Genomic DNA, 26412 nt, shown 5'->3' with positions numbered 1-26412 from the left:
CATTGGCAAAACATACTTAGGCAGTGTTGCATTTTTAGAGGCCTAGAAGTAAAAACAGCATAGATTAGTGATCCCCAGGGTTTTCATGGGTCTTGCAAAGTCCTCCAAAGCATATATGATAATTAAGTGTTATTTTATAAAGTACTGAAAGTACTTTAACCAATTACTGCATCCAGTTTTGGTCACCACATTATAAAAAAGATGTTGAGACTTTGGGAAAAAGTGCAGAGAAGAGCAACTGAGATGATTAAAGGACTGGAGACTAAAACATATGAAGAACAGTTGCAGGAATTGGGTATGGCAAGTCTAGAGAAGAAAAAGACTAGGGATGGACATGACAGTAGTGTTCCAATATTTGAGAGGCTGCCACAAAGAAGCGGGGGTTCAAATTATTCTCCAAAGCACCAGAAGGCAAGGCAAGAAGCAATGGATGGAATCTAATCAAGGAGAGAAGCAAGCTGGAGTTAAGAAGAACCTTCCTAACAATGAGGACTAGTAACCAGTTCTCCTGCTTGAGCAGGGGGCTGGACTAGAAGACCTCCAGAGTTCCTTCCAGCTTTATTCTGAATTGCTCAACCTAGAGGGCTTATATAAATCAGTTTCTACCAAATGTCTTATGCCTTTAAAAAGTTGTACTAAAGGAATGAGAATAATAAGCCAGGAGATCAGTTTTTAATTTAGATCATTTTCGTAATAACAGCTGAGATGGAAGTAATTCAAAGAAAGGAAGGTGAATTTTCAGTCAGTGGAATCGTCCCAGATCCTTTTCTTTTCTTTGCAGCTTCTTTTATAGTGTCCCTAACAAGCTGTGATGCAAAATCAAATCAGTCATGAAATGTATTGCGGGGTTCTCCCTTTTTATTTCTGGCACATCGGGATTTCACTTGTGCCCAAACAAGGCAGGGTAAATTAAGTGAGTTTTCCTCAATTGGGGGTGGGTGGGTAAAAACAATCAATTGAGGGCAAAACAGGTGACTTTTAAGAGCTCAAACTTTTGTCCTTTTTTTGTAATTTCCAACGGTGATCACCAGTGGATTGTGTTGTTGTCGCTACTGTCCACTCAAAACAGCAGTAGACAAGCTCATTTGGGAGATAAATCTGCCTCTTGCATTTGATGTGGTTTGTATATTCTCCCCACCTGCTTTGTTTGACCAGCTGGCCTCTCCAAGAGATGGAGAGGAACTGAAACATTAAGTGAAACGTGCTCCCCCATCTGTCTTGAGTTTTATCATCCAGCTCTGTGCATCTGTTCTGAACTAGGATTCCCCAAACCGCGAAGCAGACTCCTTGTCACGCCAAAAAAAACACCCCTTTTTATTAAGTTACTGTGAATTCATCTCATTCACATCCAGCAAAGTCTTTCAAGGGTGAATTTACAGTCACAGACCTTATCTGACTTGGAGAGCTGCCGGTCAATATCTTCGAAACTTGGCAAGGAGTCTCAGAGAGTCATCGAACTAATTGTCTCCTGCAAATTCAACTCTCTTTTTGCTCCTCTTTTAGTCCCTATGGGAGGGGCCATTCACCGCCCACCTGTGGCCTTATTCCCAAGTCGACCTCTGCTCTTTAGCTGTTCCCTTTATCTAGCAACTCTGTGCATGCGCACACTGGGAAAAGGCTCCAGCTGTTCGTCTGACTCTCTGATGTCTGCCTCCGAAGGCAGCTGATAACTGTCAGACGGCCCTGGCCCCATCTCTGCCTCCAACACAGAGTCCTCATCAGAGCCTTCCTCAGACTCCAGGACTGTCCCATGTTCCTCCTCAATCTCCTCACTGTCCAGATCAGCTGCCAGCTCCCCTGGCTGCTGGGGGGCCATAACATCATCTAGCTGGCCATTTTGGTGTGTTTTTCCAAACACTTAAACACACCCGCCCTCCATTAGTTATATAAATGTATGGAAAGGGAAATCACTTTTCAAATATCCTTTTTAATAGAGGCAAGAGTTAGAATCTGAGAACAAGAAACTGAAAAATGACCTAAACGAACTCAGGAAGGCTGTGGTGGATGGCGTAGTCCAAAACAATTCTTCCAATGACGTTCATGACACCTACAACCTCCTCCTGAATCAGCTCAAGTCCGCTAGCGAAGAGCTGGAAGTCCGGAAGGAAGAGGTGCTCATTCTCAGGACCCAGATTATAAAAGCAGCCCAACAAAAAGACGCAGGCAGAAAAATGGTAACGAAAGAGAAAGCAAGCAAGCATGTGCAACTTACCCCACTGTGCATGTGTTGTTTTCACCGTGTTACTGGCTGTCGTGCAGGTTGTTTTACTAAAATTACACAGCCGACCTTGCTTAGAAGCTGTTTGTTCATCCACTTTTTTATTTTAAAGGCATTATCTGAGAGAGAGAGAAAGAGAGAGGAGGGAAACTTCTGATTTTAAATCTGTAAGCTGGAAAATGATGGAGATTTTGACATGCAGAGGAAATTGGATTGGACGACTGGATTTTTCTTGGGATTTTTTTTTCTTTCCAAACATTTTGCTTCTCATCCAAGAAGCGTCTTCAGTTCTAATCGACTGGATCCTTCTATTCCCCACCAGTCAGATACAACTGGAATTGAACTGAAGAAGCTCCCTTGAATGTGAAGCAAAATGTTTTCAAGGGGGGAAAAAAACACCTATGAAACTCTATTTGCCTTTTGGAAAAAAAAACACAATTGCAGAGGAAAATATGTCTGATAAAGCACTGATGAAATCATCAAGCCCCCAAATTAGTCAGAAGTGGCCTTGGCAAATTCTACACACATTCAGCTTTGGCAGATAAAGGAATGATGTGCTACTTGCTTTTCTCCTTGACAACAATGCAGTAATGGAGATTGATGGTGAGCCACGGTGGCACAGTAGTAAGAGTGCAGTACTGCAGGCTACTTCTGCAGACTGCCGGCTGCCTGCAATTTGGGCAATTCAAATCTCACCAGGCTCAAGGTTGACTCTGCCTTCCATCCTTCCAAGGTCGGTGAGGACCCAAATTGTTGGGGGCAATAGGCTGATTCTGTAAACCGCTTAGAGAGGGATGTAAAGCATTGTAAAGAGGTATATAAGTGCTCCTGCTGTTGCTATTGTCCATCTTGAGCTTCAATCTGTAGAGCAAATGGACAGTTCTCAGCTCCAGGCTTGGATCTAGAATGGGAATAAGAGCTGCTCTGAGTGAGGGTGTCCCACTCCTAGCCTTGGTGGGCCCTTCAGTGGGTTTTCCGCAAACAAAGCTATTGATGTAGCATTGAATCAACATTGCACCGGAAAGCAACAGCAATTTGGAATTGTTGGTAGGCAATATTGAGATATGTGACAAACCGCGAGTTAGCAGAGGACACGTTCAGCAGGGATGCTTAATTTTGGTTCCTGCATTAAGCAGCAGATTGGCCCTTCGGATTTGAATATTCTTAATCCATGATAAGAAAGCTGAAAGATCTGGAGATCTAGGATGAACAGAGGATTCTTGGGCCAGTTTGGGCCAAGATTTATGCCTGCTCTAAAAATGTAGATTACCATAGGGGTGGGATTCAGTCGGTTCGGACCGGTTCAAGTGAACCGGATGCTAATTTTATATCTGGTTGGCCAAACCGGTAGTTGCAAGGACTGGCTGGCCCCCTCCCACCCTGCTCCGCCACTCCCAGGAGTCTCCACACAGCCCGCTTTGAATGCCAGGTAAGTGCAGGGCCCATGCAGAGGCTCTGGGAGGGCGAAAAATGGGCCTACCAGAAGTTCCCGAAACAAGCCCAAGGGCCTCCGGAGCCGGGTGGCAGGCCTTTTGCACACTCCTGGAGGCTCGAGGAAAGCCATGCCCATGGTGCAGGAAGCTGAGTAGGCCACACCCACCATGGTCATGCCCACCCAGCAGACAGGCAGAGAACCAGTTGCTAAAAATTTTCAATCCCATCCCTGGATTACCAGGTTGGTTTAGGAAAAATAAATTAGCTGCTTCGGAGGTCGAGTTATGCTAGGCTGTTTTTCTATTCCTGCTTCATGATGGAAGTTTCTGCTGTTAAAAAATTGCAGTCAAGTCCCAGAAGCTTTCCTTAGAAAGTTGCCCGAGTACAAGAAAAGCTTAGTTTAATATTAGGGGTCTCCAACCTTGGCAAATCCAGGTTGTGGATTTCAACTCTCAGAATTCCAGCCGTGCTGGCTGCAGAATTATGGAGTTGAAGTCGACAAATCTTAAAGCTGCCAAGATTGGAAACCCCTGGCTTATATGGTCCTCTATTGTATTCACTTGGGAGAAGTCCCTTATATTCCAAAGTCCTCCCTCCGGCTGATCTGATGATGTGCACATTGACAGTATGGTTTTTTTAAAAATGATGGCAAAACATAAATAAACTGAAGGTGAAAGATAAAGAAACTTCCACTGGCAAGAACCTGGCATTTGATTGATCAACCAGTTTCAGCACTAACTTCAAAAGAGGTGCAAGCATCAGTAAAAATGATTCGTATTTCAAACAACTTGCACTGGGGAAATGTTGATTCAAAAGCCTTAATCAGGGAAAGGCATGGGCCAGAGAATAAAAACATATTAATTTGTATTTTTACAAAGGCATGTACATTTAAATAATAATATTAATAACTCCTGTATAAACATCAGAGAAAAATGTATTCAAAGTCATCCAAAGTGACTTTGGATAGAGAGATGGGCAGGTGATAGCTAGATAGCTAGATAGCTAGATAGCTAGATAGCTAGATAGCTAGATAGCTAGATAGCTAGATAGCTAGATAGCTAGCTAGCTAGATAGATAGATAGATAGATAGATAGATAGATAGATAGATAGATAGATAGACAGACAGACACACAGACACACAGACACACAGACACACAGACAGACACGATGATGATGGATGGATGAATGAATGATAGATGTGTGTGTAAGAGAGATAATAGATACATGATAGTGATAGATAGATAGATAGATAGATAGATAGATAGATAGATAGATAGATAGATAGATAGATAGATAGATAGATAGATAGATAGATAGATAGATAGACAGACAGACAGACAGACAGACAGACACGATGATGGATGGATGGATGAATGAATGATAGATGTGTGTGTAAGAGAGAGATAATTGATACATGATAGTGATAGATAGATAGATAGATAGATAGATAGATAGATAGATAGATAGATAGATAGATAGATCTATCTACACAAATACACACACACATACAATACGTACACACATAAATGTTAGCAAACATTTTGTTAATTGAAAAAAATGCTAACATGGTTAAGAAAATGAAATGGGTGTTAATTGATTTGCTTATCCTTAGGCTTATCCTCAGGCAATATCAAAGTTAATCCTTCTCCTAAATTATAAGAAGCACACTCTTCCACAGTATTTGCACTGACAATTTTCATTTTCTAAAGCTTTTTGCTACTCTTAAGAGATTGTCAGCATTGTGATGAATGTGCAGGATTAATATTTGGATTACTTTACAGAACCACAGAATTTCTTGTTTAGGGTTGCATCTCGGGATTATTATTATTTAAATAGGAGAATTGAGGAGAAAGGAATATAAACTGCAGAAGTAAAATTCTGCCAAGAATCATTTTTCTCTATCTGCAACAACTGAACTAAATACAAAGGCTAATTCCTGAGGATGACTTTGGCTATACCTGGTACATTTCCTCCAGTACTGTGATGAATTTTATTACTTTCTCCATTTCACTTTCCGTTTTAAGCCCTCCTAGAAGGATGCGTGATGGCTAAGTGGTTACATTGTAATGGGGTGAGCTCCTGTTCCTTCTCCAGCTCTTGGCCCACCTAGCAGTTTGAAAGCATGCACTTGCAAGTAGATCAATAGGTACCACTGGTGAGAAAGTAATAATGTTCCATGCACCTTTGGCGTGTAGCCATGCTGGCCACATGACCATGGAAAATGTCTTCAGACAGTACTGGCTCCCTTGGCCAAGAAACACAGATGAGACACAGCTGGGCAGAGAAACCTTTATCCTTAGATCCCACTGATTTCTTCTCCTTGTAAGCTGGCAAACACATCAGTTTTATGTTGGTATCATATATCCCTGCTCCTACGTTTGGGAGCAGTGATTTAGTGAAATGGATTATTTGGTGTATTTCAACAGAAAATCCTCACTGCTGTCTTTAAAATGCAGCATTCTTTAGAGGAGAGGGAAGAGAATTAAAACCAGATTTTTAAATCTACCCCCAGTCTCTCACTCTTTCTCTTTCTTTTTAACTTCCTTTAGGTTGCATTACCTGGGCTTTTTCTGTTAGCTTTCTGTTGGTTTTCATTTACATTTTTGTGGCTGTGTTTTGTGGCTGTGTTTGTGGCTTGCAAACCCAAATTAGCGCATGCACAACCAACATGTTATGGAAAATAGCAATAATGTTATGAGGCAAAATATTGATCTTTTGACTTCTTTTAAGGAATCAAACCTCAAGACACAGACCAGTTGGCCCAATAGTGACAAGCATGTGGATCCAGAAGATGCGATTGAGGCCTACCATGGAATGTGTCAAACTAATCGGTAAGCTGTCTTGATCTATCCATTATGAAAGGCCAAAAAAATTAGAATTGAGGCCTCCTTAAACTCATTAAATTAATTGGATGGAGGCTCACCAGAGCAGATAATTAACAATGAGAGTCCTGTTAAAGAAACATACATTACTTCCTCTTATAAAAACATCACCTCTACTCTGGGCTAAATCAGAGGTGGGTTTCTACCAGTTCGCACAGTTCGGGCGAACCAGTAGTGGTAATTTGGTCTGGGTCGCAAAACCAGCAGGGACCCAGGCTGGCCACGCCCCTGAACTGATTTCCCGGTTTCTGCTGCCATTGTCGGCATGTTTATTAGTAGTTTTTCTTGTTCTTTGCACGTGCACAGAACAATTCACAGTGAATTGTGCATGCACACATGAAGCGAAGTGGTACCAACGCTGGTAGGAACCAACCTCTGGGCTAAATGTGGTGTGCCTGTTTGTGGACTTATATTTCTTGGAGACGTATCTTTGTATCGTACTCTTCCTGTGTTGCGGGGAACTTCTGGAGAACGTTTTTGCAGTATCTGGCAACCATCCTAAATAATAAGAGGAACTGAATTCTTTTTAAATCTCATTGTGGAGAAATGTTTACAAACTTAAGTGCACCAAAAGTGCTTTTCAAAAGATAAAGTTTCTTGGTTTTCTTTTTTCCTTGAAGACAGTTTGTTTTTCATCCAAGAAGCTTCTTCATTTTTGAGAACTAGCCTGCTGGCTTAACCATTAGAGTCTGTCTCTCTGTCTGTCTCTGTCTCTCTGTCTCTGTCTCTCTGTCTCTGTCTCTCTCTCTGTCTCTCTCTATCTCTCTCTCATATATTAATATTAGTGCCATTTAAAGTTAGCTGTTTCTGTTTTTTTAAATAAATTTTTATTTCTCATTTATACATTCACAGTTATATGATCTCATAACTGTTATTAATAATATGTGTTTGTAACAATTTTTCTCTCCTGCAATTGACAATATAATTGAAATTGCTTTCTTACCATCCCATAGACCCATCTTATTTTACAACAATCCTACTTCTTCTTCCTTCCTTCCCTCCTTCCTTCCCTCCTTTCTTCTCTCCTTCCTTCCCTCCTTCCTTCCCTCCCTCCTTCCCCCTTCCCTCCCTCCCTTCTTCTCTCCTTCTCTCCTTCCCTCCTTCCTTCCCTCCTTCCTTCCCTTTCTTCTCTCCTTCTCTCCTTCCTTCCCTCCTTCCTTCCCTCCCTGCTTCCCTCCCTTCTTCCTTCCCTCCTTCACTTCCTCCTCCTTTTCCTTCCTGTCTTCTTCTCTCCTTCCTTCCCCCCTTTCTTCTCTCCTTCCTACCTTCCTCCTCTCTTTTCCCTTCTCTCCTTCCCCTTCCTCTCCTCTACTCTTCCCCTCTTCTTCCCTTTCCTCCCCTCTCTCCTACTCTTGCATTCCCTCCACTTCTTCCTCTGCTTTTCCCTCTCTCCTTTTCCTCTACTTTCTCCTCTGCTTCCTATCTTTCCTAAAAGTTAGCTGTTTCTGAAGCAAGGATCTTACTTAGAACCTTGAAAAGAACGAAACCTGGAACCTTTTCCTGAAAAACCTTTACTACATTTAAGTGGAGAAGTTTCAGTTAGCATTCTTTTGATCGTTGTTTGGGATGTCAACCTTGTAAAATATGAAAACAAAGCAAATCTATAGCTACAGTTGTCCCTAGCCATTTCTTCTCTGTGAATGTTAGTCATTCCCTTGTATATATTGATTTTTCTTTTGTTGGCCTATAATTCTCCTTGCTCACACATTTTTATCCCTTTGCTACAGTTATTTTGGTCAACTCTGCAAACATTTCTTCGGCTGAGTTTTCCCTCACATTGACTTGCAACTCATTCACAGGTCCGTTCACTTCTGGATTCAGTTGTTGTTGTTAGTTGCGAAGTCATGTCCGACTCATCGCAACCCCATGGACAACGTTCCTCTAGGCCTTCCTGTCCTCTACCATCTTCTGGAGTCCACTTAAGCTCACACCTACTGCTTCAGTGACTCCATCCATCCACCTCATTCTCTGTTGTCTCTTTCTTCTTTTGCCCTTAATCTTTCCCAGCATTAGGCTCTTCTCCAGGGAGTCCTTCCTTCTCATTGTTGATCAAAGGTGGCTGAATCTAAGCAATATGACAATTATGTCAGAATAATGGGTCTTTCCAAACTGGCCTTGTTCCCCCCATATATTCAGAACCATGATATTTCTTAAATGCTATCATACGGAAATGGAGATTGACTGAATTCCTGTTGCCCATCTGCTTCCAAGGACTCCCTCCTCTTCCCAATTTGTGGTCACGTGAGGTCCTCATTTAACAACTCACACAGTCCTCAGGTTACAACACCAACAGGGACTGACATCATTAAGCAATGAAGTCACATAACATTGTGCATTATGTCCACAGTACTTCGTGATAGGCATTCCGGTCCCAATTGCTATCATAATAAGGACTATCTCTAAAGAATCTTAGGGCTGGAAGGGACCCCAGAGGTCTTCTAGTCCAACCCACTGTTCAAAGAAGGTGCCCTATACCATCCTAGTCAAATGGTTGTCCAGGCTCTACTTGAAAGCTTCCAGTGATGAAGCTTCCAAAACTTCTGAAGGCAAGTCATTCCATTGATTAATTGTTCTCACTGTCAGACAATTTCTCCTTACTTCTAGGTTGGCTCCCTTTTTAAAAGGTTTCCTCCCAATCGTCATTAAATCCTGATTTGTCCGTGTTGGTGGGAAGTGATGGGAACAAAAGTGTGGAGAATTCACCAATCTTTTTTTTAAAAAATGTTTTTTTTTAATTGTTTAAAATTGTTCAAAATTGCATACAGGAAATAGGGAGGCCATCACTGTGTGGCATTGCCCCTGAAGAGGATCTGTAGTGGAGCCAACAAATCTTGTGCTATCATAGTTATTGGATACAACTCATTTGGGAGTTGCTGGACTTGTCTATCTTAAAAGAGCCATGGTGACGCAGTGGTTAGAATGCAGTACTGCAGGCTACTTCTGCTGGCTGCTGGCTGCCAGCAGTTCGACAGTTCAATTCCCACCAGCTCAAGGTTGACTCAGCCTTCCATCCTTCCAGGTTGGATAAAATGAGGACCCAGATTGTTGGGGACAATAGGCTGACTCTGTAAACCGCTTTAGAGCGGGCTGTAAAGCACTGTGAAGCGGTATATAGGTGTAAGTGCTATTGCCATTAATGTTAATTTGGAATGGAACTGAACAGCTTGATGTTTAAGACAGAATAGATTTCGGTCCTTTCAAACAATTTTATTTCTTGCCTGTGGCCCCCTGCTAGCTTCCCATCTCCTGAAGTCTAAAAAGATGTAAATGAACTGCTGTGTCAGGTCATCTCATAAAAGGCAAGGCAATTTCCATGTAAAAGAGAAGATTTAAGGGTCATGCCTCCAGCAAGACGTTTTTCATTGATCAATGGAAATATTAACCATTTTTCCATTTATTTAATAGGGCCCAAGCTGTTACAGTTGCTTCGTGTTTGCAATTTGCGTAATTATTGAATTCAGGACTAATGGTACCCTTCTTAAGTCACTTTCTTTAGAGAACAGGAATTTTAGGAGAGGTTTTGCAAAGAATAGGAGAGTCAGATCTGCAATTCTGATTTTTTTTCCAACCCTGTGAAGCCTTATGCTTGATAGCCCAAATTGATCTTCAGTACCTTGTTCAGCAGTTGAGTACTTATGCTTAACAATCACTGCTTTGTAATGTTTAAAAGGTTGTTTCCTAGTTCCACCCCATTAGAGGAGAGATTCAAGTTATTTCTCCCAAGTTGTTAGCAAGGGCCTTTCTGTTCCAGGCCAGGAACATTCATTTTATACAATTTATTTCCATCACTTTAAGCTTTTTATCTTCTTCTTCACAGTTTGTTCCTATGAATCCCTAATCCACAAAACAGGATGGGGGCTTTAGCTAGGCCAGAGTAAAGCCAATACAAAAATGTTTATTTATTTTTTCTTGTTGTTAGTTGCGAAGTCATTCCGACCCATCATGACTGGAGTTGATATTCAGCAGGTTCTAACCAGGTTCTGGAGAACCCGTAGTGGAAATTTTGAGTAGTTCGGAGAACCGGTAAATACCACCTCTGACTGGCCATACCCCCATCTATTCTCTGCCTCCCGAGTCCCAGCTGATTGGGAGGGAATGGAGATTTTGCAGTATCCTTTCCCTGCCACGCCCACCAAGCCACGCCCACAGAACGGGTAGTAAAAAAAATGAATCCCACCACTAATGTGGACTTCCACTCCCAGAATTCCTCAGTCAGCCATGCTGGCTGGGGAGTTCTGGGAGTTGAAGTCTACCAGTCTTAAAGTTGCCAAATTTGAAGGCCTCCCCATACTCCAGACTAGATGTTAGAGAACTGCAATGTTGTAAATAGGAATATGGAAAGGTGCTTTGACCTGTGGGACCCTTGACATTGTACCTGCAACTCTTTAAAGCAGCTGGGACTGTGAAGCAGCTGCAGATACGTATATAGTTGCTTTAAAGAGATTCAGAGAAGTTTGTGCTCCTATGCCCTTCAGCTGGAATTCTGGGAGTTGAAGTTCACACCTCTTAAAACTGATAAGGTTGAGGACCCAGATTGTTGGGGGCAATATGCTGACTCTCTGTAAACCGCTTAGAGAGGCCTGAAAGGCCTATGAAGCGGTATATAAGTCTACTGCTATTGCTATTGCTAAAAAATAGTAATCCAGAAGTGGGGTGGGAATGGAGACTTATGGTATCCTTCCCTTGCCATGCCCACCAAACCACACCCACCAAGCTACGCCATGCCGACCAAGCCACACCCATAGAACCAGTAGTAAACATTTTTGAATGCCACCACTGATTGCAACCCCATGGACAACGTTCCTCCAGGCTTTCCTGTCCTCTACCATCCTCTGGAGTCCATTTAAGCTCACGCCTACTCCTTCGGTGACTCCATCCAGCCACCTCATTCTCTGTCATCCCCTTCTTCTTTTGCGCTCAATTTATTTCTATCCCACTTTTATTACTTTTGCAAACAACTCAAGGCTGCAAACGTATCCAGCACATCTTCCCCGCTCTTATTTTCCCCACAACAACAACTGTCTGCTTTCAGGGTTAAGGCGGGAGTTGAACTGATGATCTCTTGCTTTCTAGCCTGGTGCCTTAACCACTAGATCAAAGTGGCAAAGCCTTTAGGTCCCCCATGCAGAGGGCTTCCTTTAAAATGACCCCCTGGATCAACAATTTGCAGCTAGGGGAAAGTTTGTGCTCCAAGTGAAGTGTGTGTGTTTAATGACTTTTGTAGTCAAGCCTTCAGATTTATTGAAAAATCTGAAACTTTTTCAGGATGGTGGGGGAATTTCTCCCCCACCTTAGAATGAATTAAAGTCTCACATGTGAGGTCTGTAACCTGAGATCCTATTTTTCAATTCTAGAATAGAATAGGATAGGACAAGACAGGACAAGTTAGGACCTTTGTGGCTCCCGGTGTTTTCTTTTCTTTGGGAAACGGGTCCAAATGGCTCTTTGAATGTTTACGTTTGCCAATCCCTGACCTAGAGAGTCAATAGAAAGTTAGCAGAAGGCAAATAAACACCAAACTTTTGATGTCGCCCATAAATACTTGATTGAATAATTGAGTAAAAAATAGCTTATCATAGCACTCGCTTTTTGAAAAGTTATCGAAGCTTATCAAATTGAATAGCTTATCGAAGCAGGACAAAATGACACAGGGTGATTACATTATCCCCTTATCTTCCAATTATCTAGCCACTTCGATGTTATTGTCAAGGTATATAATATCAGGAGTGGGCTTTCTCCAGTCTCTCTCTCGCAATCTGCTGGCAGGGAGCCCAGTAACTCACTTCAAGGATTTTCCAATAAAGTTTACTGGGTTGATTCTATCTCCAAGTGCTTCGACTGAGCTTTTAGTGAGCTTTTCCCTCACAATGGTCTTCTCTTGGCTTCGCTAAGACCTTCCTTCAGTACCATAACTTTATGTGGTTGATCTAAAACAGGGGTGGGGAAAGGATGGCCCTTTTATGACTTGTGGACCTCAACTCCCAGAATTCCTGGCTCAGGAATTCTGGGAGTTGAAGTCCACAAGTCATAAAAGGGCCATCGTTCCCCCCACTGCGGTTCTGAAAATGTAAGCACACTCATCCGTGAGTGCAAAAGGGGACAACTTGCCACAGTAGCCAACTCACCACAGCCAACTTGCTCCGAGACAGCTCCATTGCGGGACAATTCAACAAATACAGAAATTAAATTAATTTTGACGGAACTCTGGCCAGTAATGATAAAATAAAGAAAGTCAACCCAGAAATACAAGAGGTATAATAATTTTGACGAACACATGGTCACCAATAATAAAAGTAGAGTAGAGTAGAATAGAATAGAATAGAATAGAATAGAATAGAATAGAATAGAATAGAATAGAATAGAATAACAGAGTTGGAAGGACCTTGGAGGTCTTCTAGTCCAACCCCCTGCTTAGGCAGGAAACCCTACACCACTTCAGACAAATCGTTGTCCAATCTCTTCTTTAAAACTTCCAGTGTTGGAGCATTCACAATTTCTGGAGGCAAGTTGTTCCACTGATTACAGTAATAGTTCTCACTATCAGGAAATTTCTCCTTAGTTCTAACTTGCTTCTCTCCTTGAAGTAACTGAATGAAACTGTTAATACAGCTTTGAATTGTCCCAAGGTGAGTTGTCCACAGCGAGTTGTCCTAGACCCCCATAAGTGAAACCGTGGGAATAAAACTGCACCTAGCAGTATCATTTGTGGTTCCTGCTCACAGGTTTGTGAATCAGTCACCATGCTTGCAATTGAGGCTCCCTTTCTCCCTTTGATCTGCATCTGATTATTACTTTTTGTCTTCACTATCTGTCTTCCTCTTCCTTCCCTTTCCTCTGTCCTTTCTTTCTAGCAAGACTGAGGACTGGGGGTACCTGAATGAAGATGGAGAACTCGGCTTGGCCTATCAGGGTCTAAAGCAAGTAGCCAGGTCAAATATATATGTTTTTCCTTCTTTTTCTGCTCTTTCTGGGCTGTTATTTTCTCCCCTCACTTTTTCCTGATCCTAAAAATGGGTATAATTCACAGACTTGTAAACACAGGGTGCTACTGGTGCTGCTGCTGCTGCTGCTGCTGCTGTTGTTGTTGTTGTTGTTGTTGTTATTATTATTATTATTATTATTATTATTATTATTATTATGTTAATCTTTGGTGAGATTCACAGCTTTTGGGGCTGGCTGGTAGCTCAACAGATCGAGTCCTAACCAAGGACCTAGGAACTGTTAAGGTAACGTCGAAGGATATAAGCTCTTCCAAGTAGGGTGTTTTTTTGTAGAATCAGAATATTCAAGTCTGATAAATTTAAAATGTGGCCTCTGTAATGAGAAAGACAAGACAGTCAACCACTTGATCAGTGGATGCAGCAAAAGTCACTAAAAAAGTGATTGTATGTTGAGGATTACCTGTCATGTTGATTGGATGGTTCAGCACAGTGGTGAGTTCCTCTCCCTGTTGCTACCGGTATGCTACGCATGGGGCCGGGTGTCCTAGTCGTGCACGTGCGCTGCGCATGTGCACTCCACCACCCCTGCGACACCCAATTGCTTGTCAGAGGTTGCACGGGAGCTGGACACTGTGGGTGCATGCATAATTGGCCGGTTGCTTTCAAAATAGGTATGGAACGCGGGTGGGGTGGGTGGGCCAAATGAGCCACCGTACCAGCTGCTCCCGGCTACTACCACTGGTTCAGCAACAAGTTAATGTGGGTTTTTTTGACGTGAGGATGTTCACCTATTTTGATTGCAGAACCACAAGGGGGCCTTGCCAGAGTCCTCTTGAATTTCCAAACAATACATTGTATGGGCCTTTTTAAATCATGCACCCATAATTATTGTGCACCCACAGGATGCATCTGCTCCTGCTTGATGTGTTGCTTGTCCTTTCAGCCATCCATACACAGATATTCCTCATTTAGTGACCACAATTAGGACTGGCAACTCAGTTATTAAGTGAAGCAGTCACTGAGCGAAACTGTGCTTATGATTTTACTTCAGTTTTCTTTTGGCTTATACAGCTGGTCATAAATGCAAAATTTGGTTGTAAAGTTACTTTTTTATTATTATCATAATGGCGAAAAGTCACTAAATGAGGCAGCCATTAAAAAGAGGACTACCTGTACTTTTATTACCTGCAGGATTCTAAGTAAACATAGAATGGATATTTAATTAAGACAGCTCAATCTGCATAAAAAGACCCCAGGCTATATGACTTCTCTGCCTGCTGTAGGGACAGCTTTATCCGTTATGCGCTTATCAAATCAAGTTTCCCACAAAGCACACAGATCCAGAACTGGAATCAAATCTACTTTGCGGCCAGAATATCTGTCTACATACTGTATTTTCCGGAGTATAAGACGCACCTTTTTCTCTCAAAAAAGAGGCTGAAAATCTGGGTGTGTCTTATGTACTGAATACAGCATTTTTTGCCTCCCAAAACCCCGTCCCCTTCACCAAAATGGCCATGCATAGCCTTTAGGAGACTTTCAGAGTGCTCCTGGGGGCTGGGGAGGGCAGAAATGAGCAAAAAATGGGCCGTTTGCTCACTTTTGCCCCCCCCCCCCCCAGCCCCCAAGAGCACTCTATAAGCCTCCTAAAGGCTATTTTTGACAAAAAATGGCCCATTTTTGTGAAAAATTGCCTGTTTTTTGCTCGGTTTCAAACCCCCCCCCCCCCCCGGGGAACACTCTACAAGCCTTCTAAAGGCTATTCATGGCCCTTTTTTAAAATGTTCGTTTAGCGGCCATTTGAAGTTGCAACAGCATTGAAAAAGGTGACACACACAAACCCCACTTACAACATTGCAGCATCCCCTTGTCACGTGATCAAAATTCCGACACTTGGTAACCTGCATGTATTAATGTCGGTTGGAGTGGCCCGGGGTCATGTTGATCCGCTTTTGCCAATCAAAAGTCGATAGGGAAGCCAGATCCACTCCACAACTTCAGTGATTCACGACAACCGTGGCAAGGAAGGTCACAAAATTGAGCAAAGTTCACTTAACAACTGATTTCTTTAGCAAATGGAAATTTTGGGCTCAATTGTGGTCTTAAGTCGAGGACTACTTGAAACCGGTGTGCGTATATGTTTATGCACATTACAATTTCTCCTCGAGTGGAAAACTCAAAGCATAATGTTTCTGGTCTGTTGAGAAAAACCAGGGAAAATTGGGGAGGGGGATTTTTAGTTTGTGGGAGGGGATCATTTTAAGACGGCGTTCTTCACTTTTCCAGAGGGTGATGTGGTCCATCCACGCTACCCCCCCAGAGGCCAGTCAGGCTGGGCCTAAAATACAAGAACCGCTCCTTCTTAGCAACTGAGCTTTTAAGAGGTTCTTGAAGAACCTTTGAAAAAGGATTCAGGGAGGGAGAGATTTCATTTCAGGCAAACTGTAATTGGTACCTTTTAAAAATCAATTTACTTTACCAAATGTTAAGCTTCTCTTCAGGCACATGGAAGGAAGGCTGTAACCTTTGCGGTGATGAATCACACTCCCTATCGGAGGCGTTGGAGACGGATCCAGAAATGCAAAAAGCCACTTTTCCATGCCACTTTTCTTGTGAAAAACACAGTTTGTTCCTTAATTCACCGTTTCGCCAAATACACACTGTGAATGTGTTTAGGGAAAGAAAAAATAAATCCCCTCCATTTTGTCGCAGAAAGAAACACGCTTTTAATTTCCTTGGTTCATTCTTTCTGGCTTTTTTCTTATTCCGTTCCTTTCTTCCCCTTTTATTATCTGTTCTTCCAGATGCCTCATTTTAAAACCAAATCTTTCCTCTTTTTTAATTTTTTTTGCTGTAGTTAAACACCAGGTTTGGAATGCATAAAGTTATTCTTAGCTGCAAACATCTTTAAAAGACCCCAGTGTGGGGGGCGGTTACCCTCACACAATCATTTCTCGCAACCAGAAATGATTGTGTGGGGGTAAAAGGAACCATGTGAGCCAGTTGTCCACCAATTCTGAGGCATAAAGTAACTGCCGTATTTTTCAGAGTATAAGACACACTGGAGTATAAGATGCACCAAGATTTTGGAGAGGCGAATTTAAAAAAAAAGTTTTTGCGCTCTGCAGAACCTCCTAAAAATAGCCCACTTTTCGCAAAAATGGGCCCGGTGGTTTGTTCCCCCCCCCCCCAAAAAAAGGGCATGCATAGCTTTTAGGAGGCTTTGGAATACACCTGGGGTTGGGGTGGGGGCAAAAAACAAGCAAAAAACAGCCCATTTTCTGTCAAAAAAAGGGCATGCATAGCCTTTAGGAGACTTATAGAGTGCTCCTGGGGGCTGGGGGGGGCAAAATTGAGCAAACAAATACCCATTTTTCGCTCATTTCTGCCCTCCCCAGCCCTCAGGAGCACCCTGGAAGCCTCCTAAAGGCTATGCCCCGCCATTTTGGTGAAGGGGTGGGCTTTCAGGAGTCAAAAAACGCTGTATTCAGCGTATAAGAGGCACCCAGATTTTCAGCCTCTTTTTTTGAGGGAAAAAGGTTTTTCTTATACTCCAAAAAATACGATAGATGATAACTTTGGGGGAAATGAGTTAAACAGTTAAATGTTTTTTTGTTTTCGTAAGTTTTGTTTCTGGAATGAGAATCTTTTAAATGAGGGAGAGAGGAGTATAGGAGTCCAAGGATGGAGTGTTTCAAAGGTCTGCAATCTGGGCCATGTCCCCCTAATCTTTGAGGTTTGAGGTGACTACTCGGAGGAGAGCCTTCTCTGTGGCTGCTCCGACCCTCTGGAACGAACTCCCCGTGGAGATTCGAACCCTCACCACCCTCCAGACTTTCCGCAATGTCCTTAAAACCTGGCTGTTCCGACAGGCCTGGGGCTAAAGAGCTGTTGCCCCCGTCTCGAATGGTATGACTGTTGTATGTTTTTAAATTATGCATTGCTATGCTTTGTTTTTTAAATTTTTTGTCTGTATGCCCCTTCCCTGGTTGAGTTGTGAGCCGCCCTGAGTCCCCTTCGGGGGAAAAGGGCGGCATATAAATGTAATAAACTGAACTGAACTGAACTGAGGTTGTAGGACACTCAGCAAATGTCCTTGAGATGTTATTCCTTTGGCCAGATTCTCCAGCTAAGTAGAATGGTGGGACGTAAACCAAATAAATAACCTGGGCATCCATAACCAAGGCCCTTAATTCTTATGGACTGGCTACCTTGGTAGCCAAAATTGATGTGAAGGAAGTGATGCGTGGTAGCAACCCACAAGCAGGCAGTGTAATTTAACCAGTGGGAGTCTCCTTCACAATCTTTAGTTCCCAATGTAAGTGTTCCTCACCGATATGTATATGAGTAATGAGTGTGGGCAACCACTAGTTCCTAATGTAAGTATTGTCTACCTACTATGTATGTCAGAGGTAGTATTCAGCCAGTTCGGACCGATTAGCCCGAACCGGTAGCGGAAATCGCAGGTTGGTCAAAAGAAAATAAGACCCGGTCTTATTTTTGGAGAAACATGGTAGAAGATGTCGTTTGTTATCTAAGATCTGCCTACAGTTTGGTCTATGAATCCAAGCCCTGGTCCATCACATCATGAGAGGCATCCTGGCAGTTTCTGGGTGTCTTAGGGTACCTAATATTTTCTGAGTGACAAATATCCTCATCTTTCCCATTTCTCACCCCCTTCAGGCTCCTTGAGGCTCAACTCCAGGAACAGAGAAGGGAATATGAAGAAGAAATAGAAACCCTAAAGGACCAGATGGAGACCTTGAAGGAAGCGATGGAGAAACAGCACGAAGTCTTCCTCCAGACCCTCCAGTTGTCCCCAGAAGCCCAAGTGGAGTTTGGCATCCAGCAGGAAATCTCACGGCTGACCAGCGAAAACCTGGTATGGAGAAAAAGCAAAACCGCAGGGTTGTTTCTACCAAGGGTGATAATAATGCCTTGTTTGAAAGATGGGTGCCCAAATCTCCAGTCAAAAAAAAAAATACTCCAGGGTGGCCTTCACGCATTTGCCAGACCTGCTCATAGATGTAGAGCTGATAGTTGTTCTTCATAGAGAAGAAGAGCAACTAAGATGATTAAGGACCTGTAAACTAAAACATGTGAAGAATGGTTGGAGGAATTGGGTATGTTTAATCTAGAGGGGGAAAAGGACTCTAGAAGTGACATGATAGTAGCATTCTAGTATGTGAGGGGAGGTAGTCAACCCATTTTCCAAAGCACCAGAAGGCAGGACAAGAAACAATTGATGGAAACTAACCAAGGAGAGAAACAGCCTAGAACTAAAGAGAAGTTCCTAACAGTGAGAACAATTCATCAGTGGAACGACTTCTCTCTCCAGAAATTGTGGGTGCTCCACCACTGGAGACTTTTAAGAGGAGATTGAACAGCCACCTATCTGAAATGGTAAAGGGTCTCTTGCTTGAGCAAGGGGTTGGACTGGAAGACCTCCAAGGTCCCTTCCAGCTCCGTTCTTCTGTATTCTGTAAAAGGCACAAAGTGCAAAATGGCTGCTGGGTGGGAGGAGGAAATATACAGTAAAGGAAAAAACAGGGGATAAAGCAGTTCACAAAGAAAAAGAAAGAAAGCTGTCCATCTCTCAGCAGAACTGCTGGGAAGACCGTTCTGAAACTGGTGGGATCTCTGGTTAATTAAGTGGTTTCAGTTAATTTCGTGGGGGAGCAGACTTTTCAATACTAAAAACCTTTCATTCCTTCCAGGTGTGTAAAATAGTGCATGGTTTATTATTATTTATCTCCTTCCATGTTCTAACTGTAGGGTTAGTTTTAAATGCATTTTTATTGCTTAACAGTGCGTAGAACCTGTATTTGTTTAGAATTTTGTTTTGTTTTGGCCATTTGAATCAATGTTGGCTCCTATAGCAACTGCCTGGACAAGTCCTTGCAGTTCGAGAGAGAGAGAGAGAGAGAGAGGGAGGGAGGGAGGGAGGGAGGGAGGGAGGGAGGGAGGGAGGGAGAGAGAGAGAGACGCCGGCCCGTGGAGCAGATCTGGCCTGCAGGATGCTTAAATGTGGTCCATGGTGCCTCTGCTAGCAAAAATGGGGCATGAGGGGGGCGTGTGTGCCTCCCTGCACCCCATTTTGGCCAGCAGGGTGCTGCAGGAGGCCATCCAAGCTGAAAATGGGGCACGGGGGGATACGCAGCCCCCCGCACCTCATTTTGGCCTACAAAGGGCTGCAGGAAACTGTCCAGGCCGAAAACGGCACGGAGGGGGCATGCAGCCCCTCCACACTCCGTTTTGGCAGGCAGGGTGCTGCAGGAGGCGTCTGTCCCATCTCCTTTCCCTGGCTGGCCCGCCGAGAACTACAATGCTGATCTGGCCCTCGAAGAAATCCAGTTTGACACCCCTGACCTACAGCTTTTAATCGACAGTGCCCAGTAGCCAGTTGTAAAGCTTAGGCTGTACCACTGAGCTATGCTCTCCCCTCACTGGTGCTCCTGGGAAAAGCTTACCTAGTGAGATTCTAAGCTGAATTTCCCTTTAGAAGGAATGGACCAGTGGTGGGTTTCAAATTTTTTTATTCTTCTATAGGTGTGGCCTTCTTTGTGGGAGTGGCTTGCTGGCCATGTGACCGGGTGGGAGTTGCTTGCCAGCCCTGTGTCTGGATGGGCGTGGCCAACTTGTAAAATGTGGTGAAACTCATTTAACAACGCTCTTGCTTAGCAACCAAAATGTTGGCTCAGAAACTCTGGCATTTGAAGCTCGCAAGTCTTAAAGCTGTCAAGTTACAAGACCCTGCACCCCTAACCCTTTAGAAAAAAAAACCCCCAGGGGTGTTCAAACTTGACAGCTTTAAGAGTTGTGGACTTCAACTCCCAGAATTCCTCCTCTCGCTCTTCATCTTGATGATGTGCGGACAGGCGGGGGGAGGGAGCTGGAACCGGTTCTAAACGGCACTGTAGATTTGTGGAACCTCTTCTATAGAAGTGGTTAGAACTGGCAGGAACCCACCCCTGGAATGGACCGATCGCTCTGTTTCCAGACCAAGTCAGTTTACCATTGTTCATTTGATCCATGTCTCTTAACAGCAACAGCCACCACAAATGTCAAACATAAAGCATATGTTTTAATATGACTATTTTATGCCCCGACTCGAATTACAAAATTCAGAGAAGGTCATGCACTAAAGGATATTTATATTTGTCTGAGGAAGTTTTCTCAGGTCAGTCTATTTTTAGATAATAAAATGGACCAAAAAAAAAGTTTCCCTGTGGGAAATATGCTTAATCTGCCTTCTGGGTAGAAAGGCAGAGTAGCAGCAGCAACGGCAACGGCAGTACTGCCATGGTTGAGGAATGGCCTGGTGTGGAACAATTTTGGCTGGATTTTCAGGAACTTCTTCGTCTGCAAGTCTACAGTCAAGGCCACAGATTGTATTCTATTTCTTCGCTACCGGTTCAGTAGCAGGAATGCGCAACAGCAATTGGGATCCCTAAACCTTGCCCGGCGTTGCTTTTTGTGTTTACAGCTTTTATAAATGGACTCTAAAGGCCACCGTTTTATTTGCCGAACCACGCTGTCCCCATTCTCTTTGCCGAGCCAAGTTTTCTGTAACATTCTAGGTACGGTGAATAAGAACACGAAGAGGGCGTTCGGGAAAGCAACGTGACAACTTGTTCTTTTAGAATACTTCAGGCTCGCCATAGCAACCTGACAAAATTACTTGACTCACAATGTATAATTGATTGGCTTGGTAGAGATTGAAATAAACTCCCGAAAGAGGGGAGGGAATTCAGGTCGATCAAAGGCTCTCAGTTCAGCTGAGTCTGATGAAAATATACCATATTTTTGGAGTATAAGACACACACACACACCCCGCCCAAAGAGGGTAAAAATTTGGGTGTGTGTGTCACTTAATGTAGCCCCGCCGCCTGCCGGCCACCATTCTTTGGCCTCTGCCTCCCAGCAATTTGCCTCCTTGCAGCAAACAGCAAACAGCCTGTTTCAGCTTCAGCTTCAGCACAGCCTGATTAGCACAAGCAGCTGATTGTCAGTTGGATCGACTTCCCGACCATCAGCTGTTTCAGGCTGCAGGGATTGCCGCCTCCGTGCGCCCCATTTTCGGCCTCCGCATCCCATTTTTGGCTTCCCTGTGCCCCATTTCCCACCCATTCTGATCCCTGCTGCCTGGAACGAGCAGAAAATGGGGGCACAGAAGCCAAAAATGGGGTGTGGGGAGGCTGAAAATGGGGCACGCGAGGGCGGCAGTAAGCAATGGCAATCCCTGCAGCCTGAAAAGGCTGATTGTTGGGAAGCCGATTGAACCAACAATCAGCTGCTTGTGATAATCAGGCTTGCTGCAGTTGAAACTGAAACAGGCTGTTTGTTGTTTGCTGCAAGGAGGCAAATTGCTGGGAGGCAGAGGCAGCTTTTTTCTTCTTGTTTTCCTCCCCAAAAGCTAGGTGCGTCTTATACTCCCAAAAATACGGAAATTATCACAAAATGCACAGGCCTGCAAATAAAAGTAGAACAACTGTGGAAAGGGGGAGGGGGAAGCAAAGATAATAGTAAGAGCGATAGACGCCCTGAGTGCAATCCCAAAACATCTGGAGCACCACGTAACAAAGTCCCCATCAATCAGTTGCAAAAGGCAGCTTTATTAGGAACAGCTTTTAATGCCTTTCATATTATTAAAGCATAAATGAGATGCTTACTTTATTCTCACAACAATTCTGTTACGTTGGGTAAGCTGAATGCTGGTGATTAATCACCTGCCATGAACGGACCACGCTGGAGTAGAAAATCTCTGATTCACAACATCTTTCTCCTCACTTTCCCACAGGTTTTTTTGCAAATCCATAACTAACCACATATGGCCAGAAGGCTCTGACCACATGAGAGGTCACCCCTCTGAGACAAGTGTCCTCCATCCTTTCGACACAGATGTCTGGAACTGCAGCGTAGATTCTCTGAGTTGGGGGGGGGGAGTTGTGGATGTGTTTTTGATATCCAGTCAGAAAGGTTGGCGGTTCTAATCCCTAGCGCTGCATAACGGAGTGAGCTCCCATTACTTGTCCCAGCTTCTGGCAACCTAGCAGTTCAAAAGCATGTAAAAATGCAAGTAGAAAAATAGGAACCACCTTTGGTGGGAGGGTAACAGCGTTCCGTGCACCTTCGGCATTTAATTATGCCGGCTACATGACCACGTCTTTGGACAGCGCTGGCTCTTCGGCTTTGAAATGGAGATGAGCACTGTCCCATAGAGTCGGGAACGACTAGCACATATGTGCGAGGGGAAGCTTTACCTTTAGACTTCAAACTGAGTTGGCTGCTGTTTTTCTGGTTCCCTTGCAACTTTTTAAAATGGGCTGCTTGGTTGCCCTTTCAAAGGGGACGTGATCTTCTGGCGAGGGAAGCTGTTGAATCTGGAGATTTAATGCTTTCTGGGGTTTTCCTAGACTGACTTGTGGAGAAGGTGACAGCTGTGGCCAGGAGTGATCTTGCACAAATGCATCTTCTGTGACAGTGGTGCTCATTTCTAGATTGGGAGGCATGGTTCACAGTCACTCATACCTTAGATCAGGGGTTCCCCTTGGGCCACAGCCCACTATCGGGCTGAGGATTATTCAGAATTGGGCCACGTGAGTGGCAGGTGAGTTTGTGCATGCAGTCACCGCCTCTCACGTGCGAGTGGCAGGTGCTGGCACTCTCGGTCCCACTCAAATGAAGTTGTGTGTGCCCGCCAGGGGTGCATTGCTGCCGGTTTTACTACCGGTTCTCAAACCTATGCTTGTCAGATGTGCGCATGTGCGCTGTTCAACGGGTGTGTGTGTCACACATGCATTGCATTATGGTATGGGCATGCGCACCCTTTCAGCACACGAGGACAAAAAGGTTGCTCTAGGTCCTCTCTGTAAAGCAGCGCCTCCCCCCCCCCCCAACAAACTTTTTGGGTACCAGGGACCAGTTCTGTGGAGAAAGGCTTTTCCATGGACCGGGAGGGGGCATGATTCTGCGTGCTGCCTGCATCCCACTGATGGGGCTTTGTTTGAGCGGCCCAGTTTCTGGCATGCTGCAGACTGGTGCCAGTCCACAGACTGGAGATTGGGGACCCCAACTGTAAAAGAGTGCACCTTGTGGGGCCTAGAAGTGTGCTTTGTTTGGCATGGCATCGTTCTTATGGGACAGCCCCCCCCAATGCAGACAGCCTGAACCCCATGAACAATTCCCCCCCAGGCATTGATGGAGGTCTAGTGTGAGTCTAGATTTGATTATTTGTTGACAATGTTCTTTTTAGGGGCCTCCATCCAATTTCAATTTTGATTGGATTTGTGTACCTTGGTTTTATCTGGTTCCTCCCCTAATTTCCCCTGGGCAGCTCTGTACGTTTGTTAAACAAATATATGAACGCATCTACAAAGGAAGTCTGTTTTTTTTTTCCTTTCGCTTCTTGTTGTTTTTAACTGGTCATGGCAAAATGCTCCATTTGAGCAGCGGCTGAATTTGATCTGACTTAACAGATTTAACTGATTAACCGAGTTGGAAGGGACCTTATAAGTCAGTGATGGCGAGCCTTTTTCACCTCGGGTGCCAAAAGTATGCCCACCCCCATACTTTAATGCCCCCCCCAATGCTGTGCCCATGCACATGTGACACGTCCACAGCCCGGCTTTCATGGAGCCCGGGGAGGGTGAAAACAGCCTTCCCCCCACCCCAAGCCCATAAACGACCCGTTGTCCGACTTCTGGAGGGCCCGGTAGGTCCGTTTTTTCCCCTTCTCTGGCTCCAGAGGCTTCCTTTGAGCCTGGGGAGGGCGAAAAATGGCCCAACACTCAAACTGGAAGTTCAGGAATGGACTTCCGGGTTGCCCATTTGGCCATTTTTCGCCCTTCAGAGGCATCAGGGAGAGTGAAAAATGGCCGAAAATCAAGGCTGAAAATTAGCTAGGCAGCGTGCAACTGCGTGTTGGAGCTGACAGGGCAACGCCTCGCGTGCCCTCAGAAGTGTGCCATAGGTTCGTCATCATATTTATAGGTCATGTAATCCAACCCCCCGCTCAAGCAGGAGACCCTACACCATTTCTGACAGATGACTGTCCAGTCTCTTCTTGAAAGTCTCAAGTGATGAAGCCCCCACAACTTCCGAAGGCAACTTCTGTTCCATTGGTTGATTGTTCTCACTGTCAGAAGGTTCCTCCTTGTTTCTAGGTTGAATCTCTCCTTGGTCAGTTTCCATCCATTGTTCCTTGTCTGGCCTTCAGGTGCTTTGGAAAATAGTTTTACCCCCTCCTCTTTGTGGCAGCCCCTCAAATATTGGAATGCTGCTATCATGTCTCCCCTGGTCATTTTCTTCACTAAACTAGCCGTGCCCAGTTCCTGCAACCGTTCTTCATATGTTTTAGTTTCCAGTCCCCTAGTCATCCTGGTTGCTCTCCTCTGCACTTTTTTTAGAGTCTTAACATATTTTTTATAGTGTGGTGACCAAAACTGGATGCAGTACTCTAGGTATAGTCTTACTAAGGCTTTATAGAGTGGTATTAGTACCTCACTTGATCTTAATTGTATTCCTCTGCTAATGCAATTTAGGATTGTATTGGCTATTTTGGCTGCTGCCGCACACTGCTGGCTCATATTTAATTGACTGTCCACTAAGACTCCAAGATCCCTCTCACAGTTGCTGCTATTAAGCCTGGTTTCACCCAGTCTATAACTTTTGGTTTACATCTGGAATGTCTTCCTGGTTTTCAGGACCTGAAAGAGATGCTGGAGAAACTGGAAAAGAATGAGAAGAAGCTGAAGAAACAGCTCAGGATTTATATGAAGAAAGTACAAGATTATGAGGGTAACTTTCACTTCCCCTTCTGCCACTGAAAGTAATAGTCTGTTCCCTACTGACAAAACAGTTTAGATGGCCAAAAACTTGGCTTGCCTTTAAACCAAGAGAAGCAAAGGATTCAGATCAAATTTGGTAGGCTTGCTCTGAGATCTGAATAAGGTTTGAGGGATGACTAAGCGCAGCTACTTTTCAAAGGAAGGGCTGTACAGCTAAGTGCAGGTAGTCGTTGACTTAGGACCACAATTGAACCCCAAATTTGTTGCCAAGTGAAACAATTGCTAAGTGGATTTTGCCACATTTTACAATTTCTCTTGCCACAGTTGAATCACTGCAGTAGTTTTGTGTTCTGACCCCCCTCCTGTTGGTGATTAACGCCAACACAGGCTTACTGATAGCCACGCTTTATTCACAGCAATTACTCACAGGCAAAACATGGGCAGAAACCCAGACTCCCACAGACAAGAGATACAATACAAGCAAGAGCTTCTCCAGCTTGTTTGAGCGGCTGTGTCCTGCAAAAGGTCTCCTCCCAAAGTCTCTTCTTATATACTCTCTTGGGAGGAGCCAAGCCACAACCACCTGGGCTTGATTATCTCCCATGAGTCTGTCTCCGTAATTGCTGCCTCTGTTTCTCCGCCTTTCTTTGCCTGGCGTCAGGGACAAACTCTCTTTGATCTTCCCCACTGCTCCATGCCTCAGGCACCTCCTGGTGGCCAAACAGCCTCTCTGGTCCCTGCTTGGAGTCTGAACCCTGCCCAGGGTCCTCCACATCTTCCAGAGCCAACTCAGAGGGTCCCTCGTCCATCGGCAGCTCCAACAGCTCCTGCTGGGCCACAATAGTTATGTTAGTAGCAAATAGCCTTTAGACATATATACCGCTTCACAGTGCTTTGGAGCCCTCTCCTAGCAGTTTACAGAGTCAGCTATTGCCTCCAGCAATCTGGGTCCTTGGAAGGATGGAAGGCTGAGTCAACCTTGAGTTAGTCAGAATCGAACTGCTGGCAGTGAGCAGTGAATTAGCCTGCAATACTGCATTCTAACCACTGGGAAAAGGAGGGAGGGAGGGAGGGAGGGAGAGAGGGAGGGAGGAAGGAAGGAAGGAAGGAAGGAAGGAAGGGCAATAGCAATAGCAATAGCCTTAGAT

General features: G+C 44.3%; 1 protein-coding gene across 1 annotated transcript in view; it reads left to right on the top strand.

The window, feature by feature from the left end:
- MYO5B (myosin VB) overlaps positions 1 to 26412 on the top strand; it is a 331539-nt gene that overhangs the window by 284926 nt on the left and 20201 nt on the right. Inside the window, exons 29-32 of the mRNA XM_087715323.1 lie at positions 1935 to 2174; positions 6383 to 6483; positions 18159 to 18357; positions 25181 to 25274. Coding sequence (XP_087571449.1) covers positions 1935 to 2174; positions 6383 to 6483; positions 18159 to 18357; positions 25181 to 25274 — 634 coding nt within the window. The remainder of the gene's footprint in view (positions 1 to 1934; positions 2175 to 6382; positions 6484 to 18158; positions 18358 to 25180; positions 25275 to 26412) is intronic.

This window comes from Thamnophis sirtalis, unplaced genomic scaffold, assembly GCF_051295495.1.
Source record: "Thamnophis sirtalis isolate CommonGarterSnake01/CBP01778 unplaced genomic scaffold, rThaSir2_p1.2 scaffold_5, whole genome shotgun sequence".
NCBI lineage: Eukaryota > Metazoa > Chordata > Lepidosauria > Squamata > Natricidae > Thamnophis > Thamnophis sirtalis.
The sequence above is the reverse complement of the archived record's forward strand: the minus strand, read 5'-3'. Positions and strand labels throughout refer to the sequence as shown.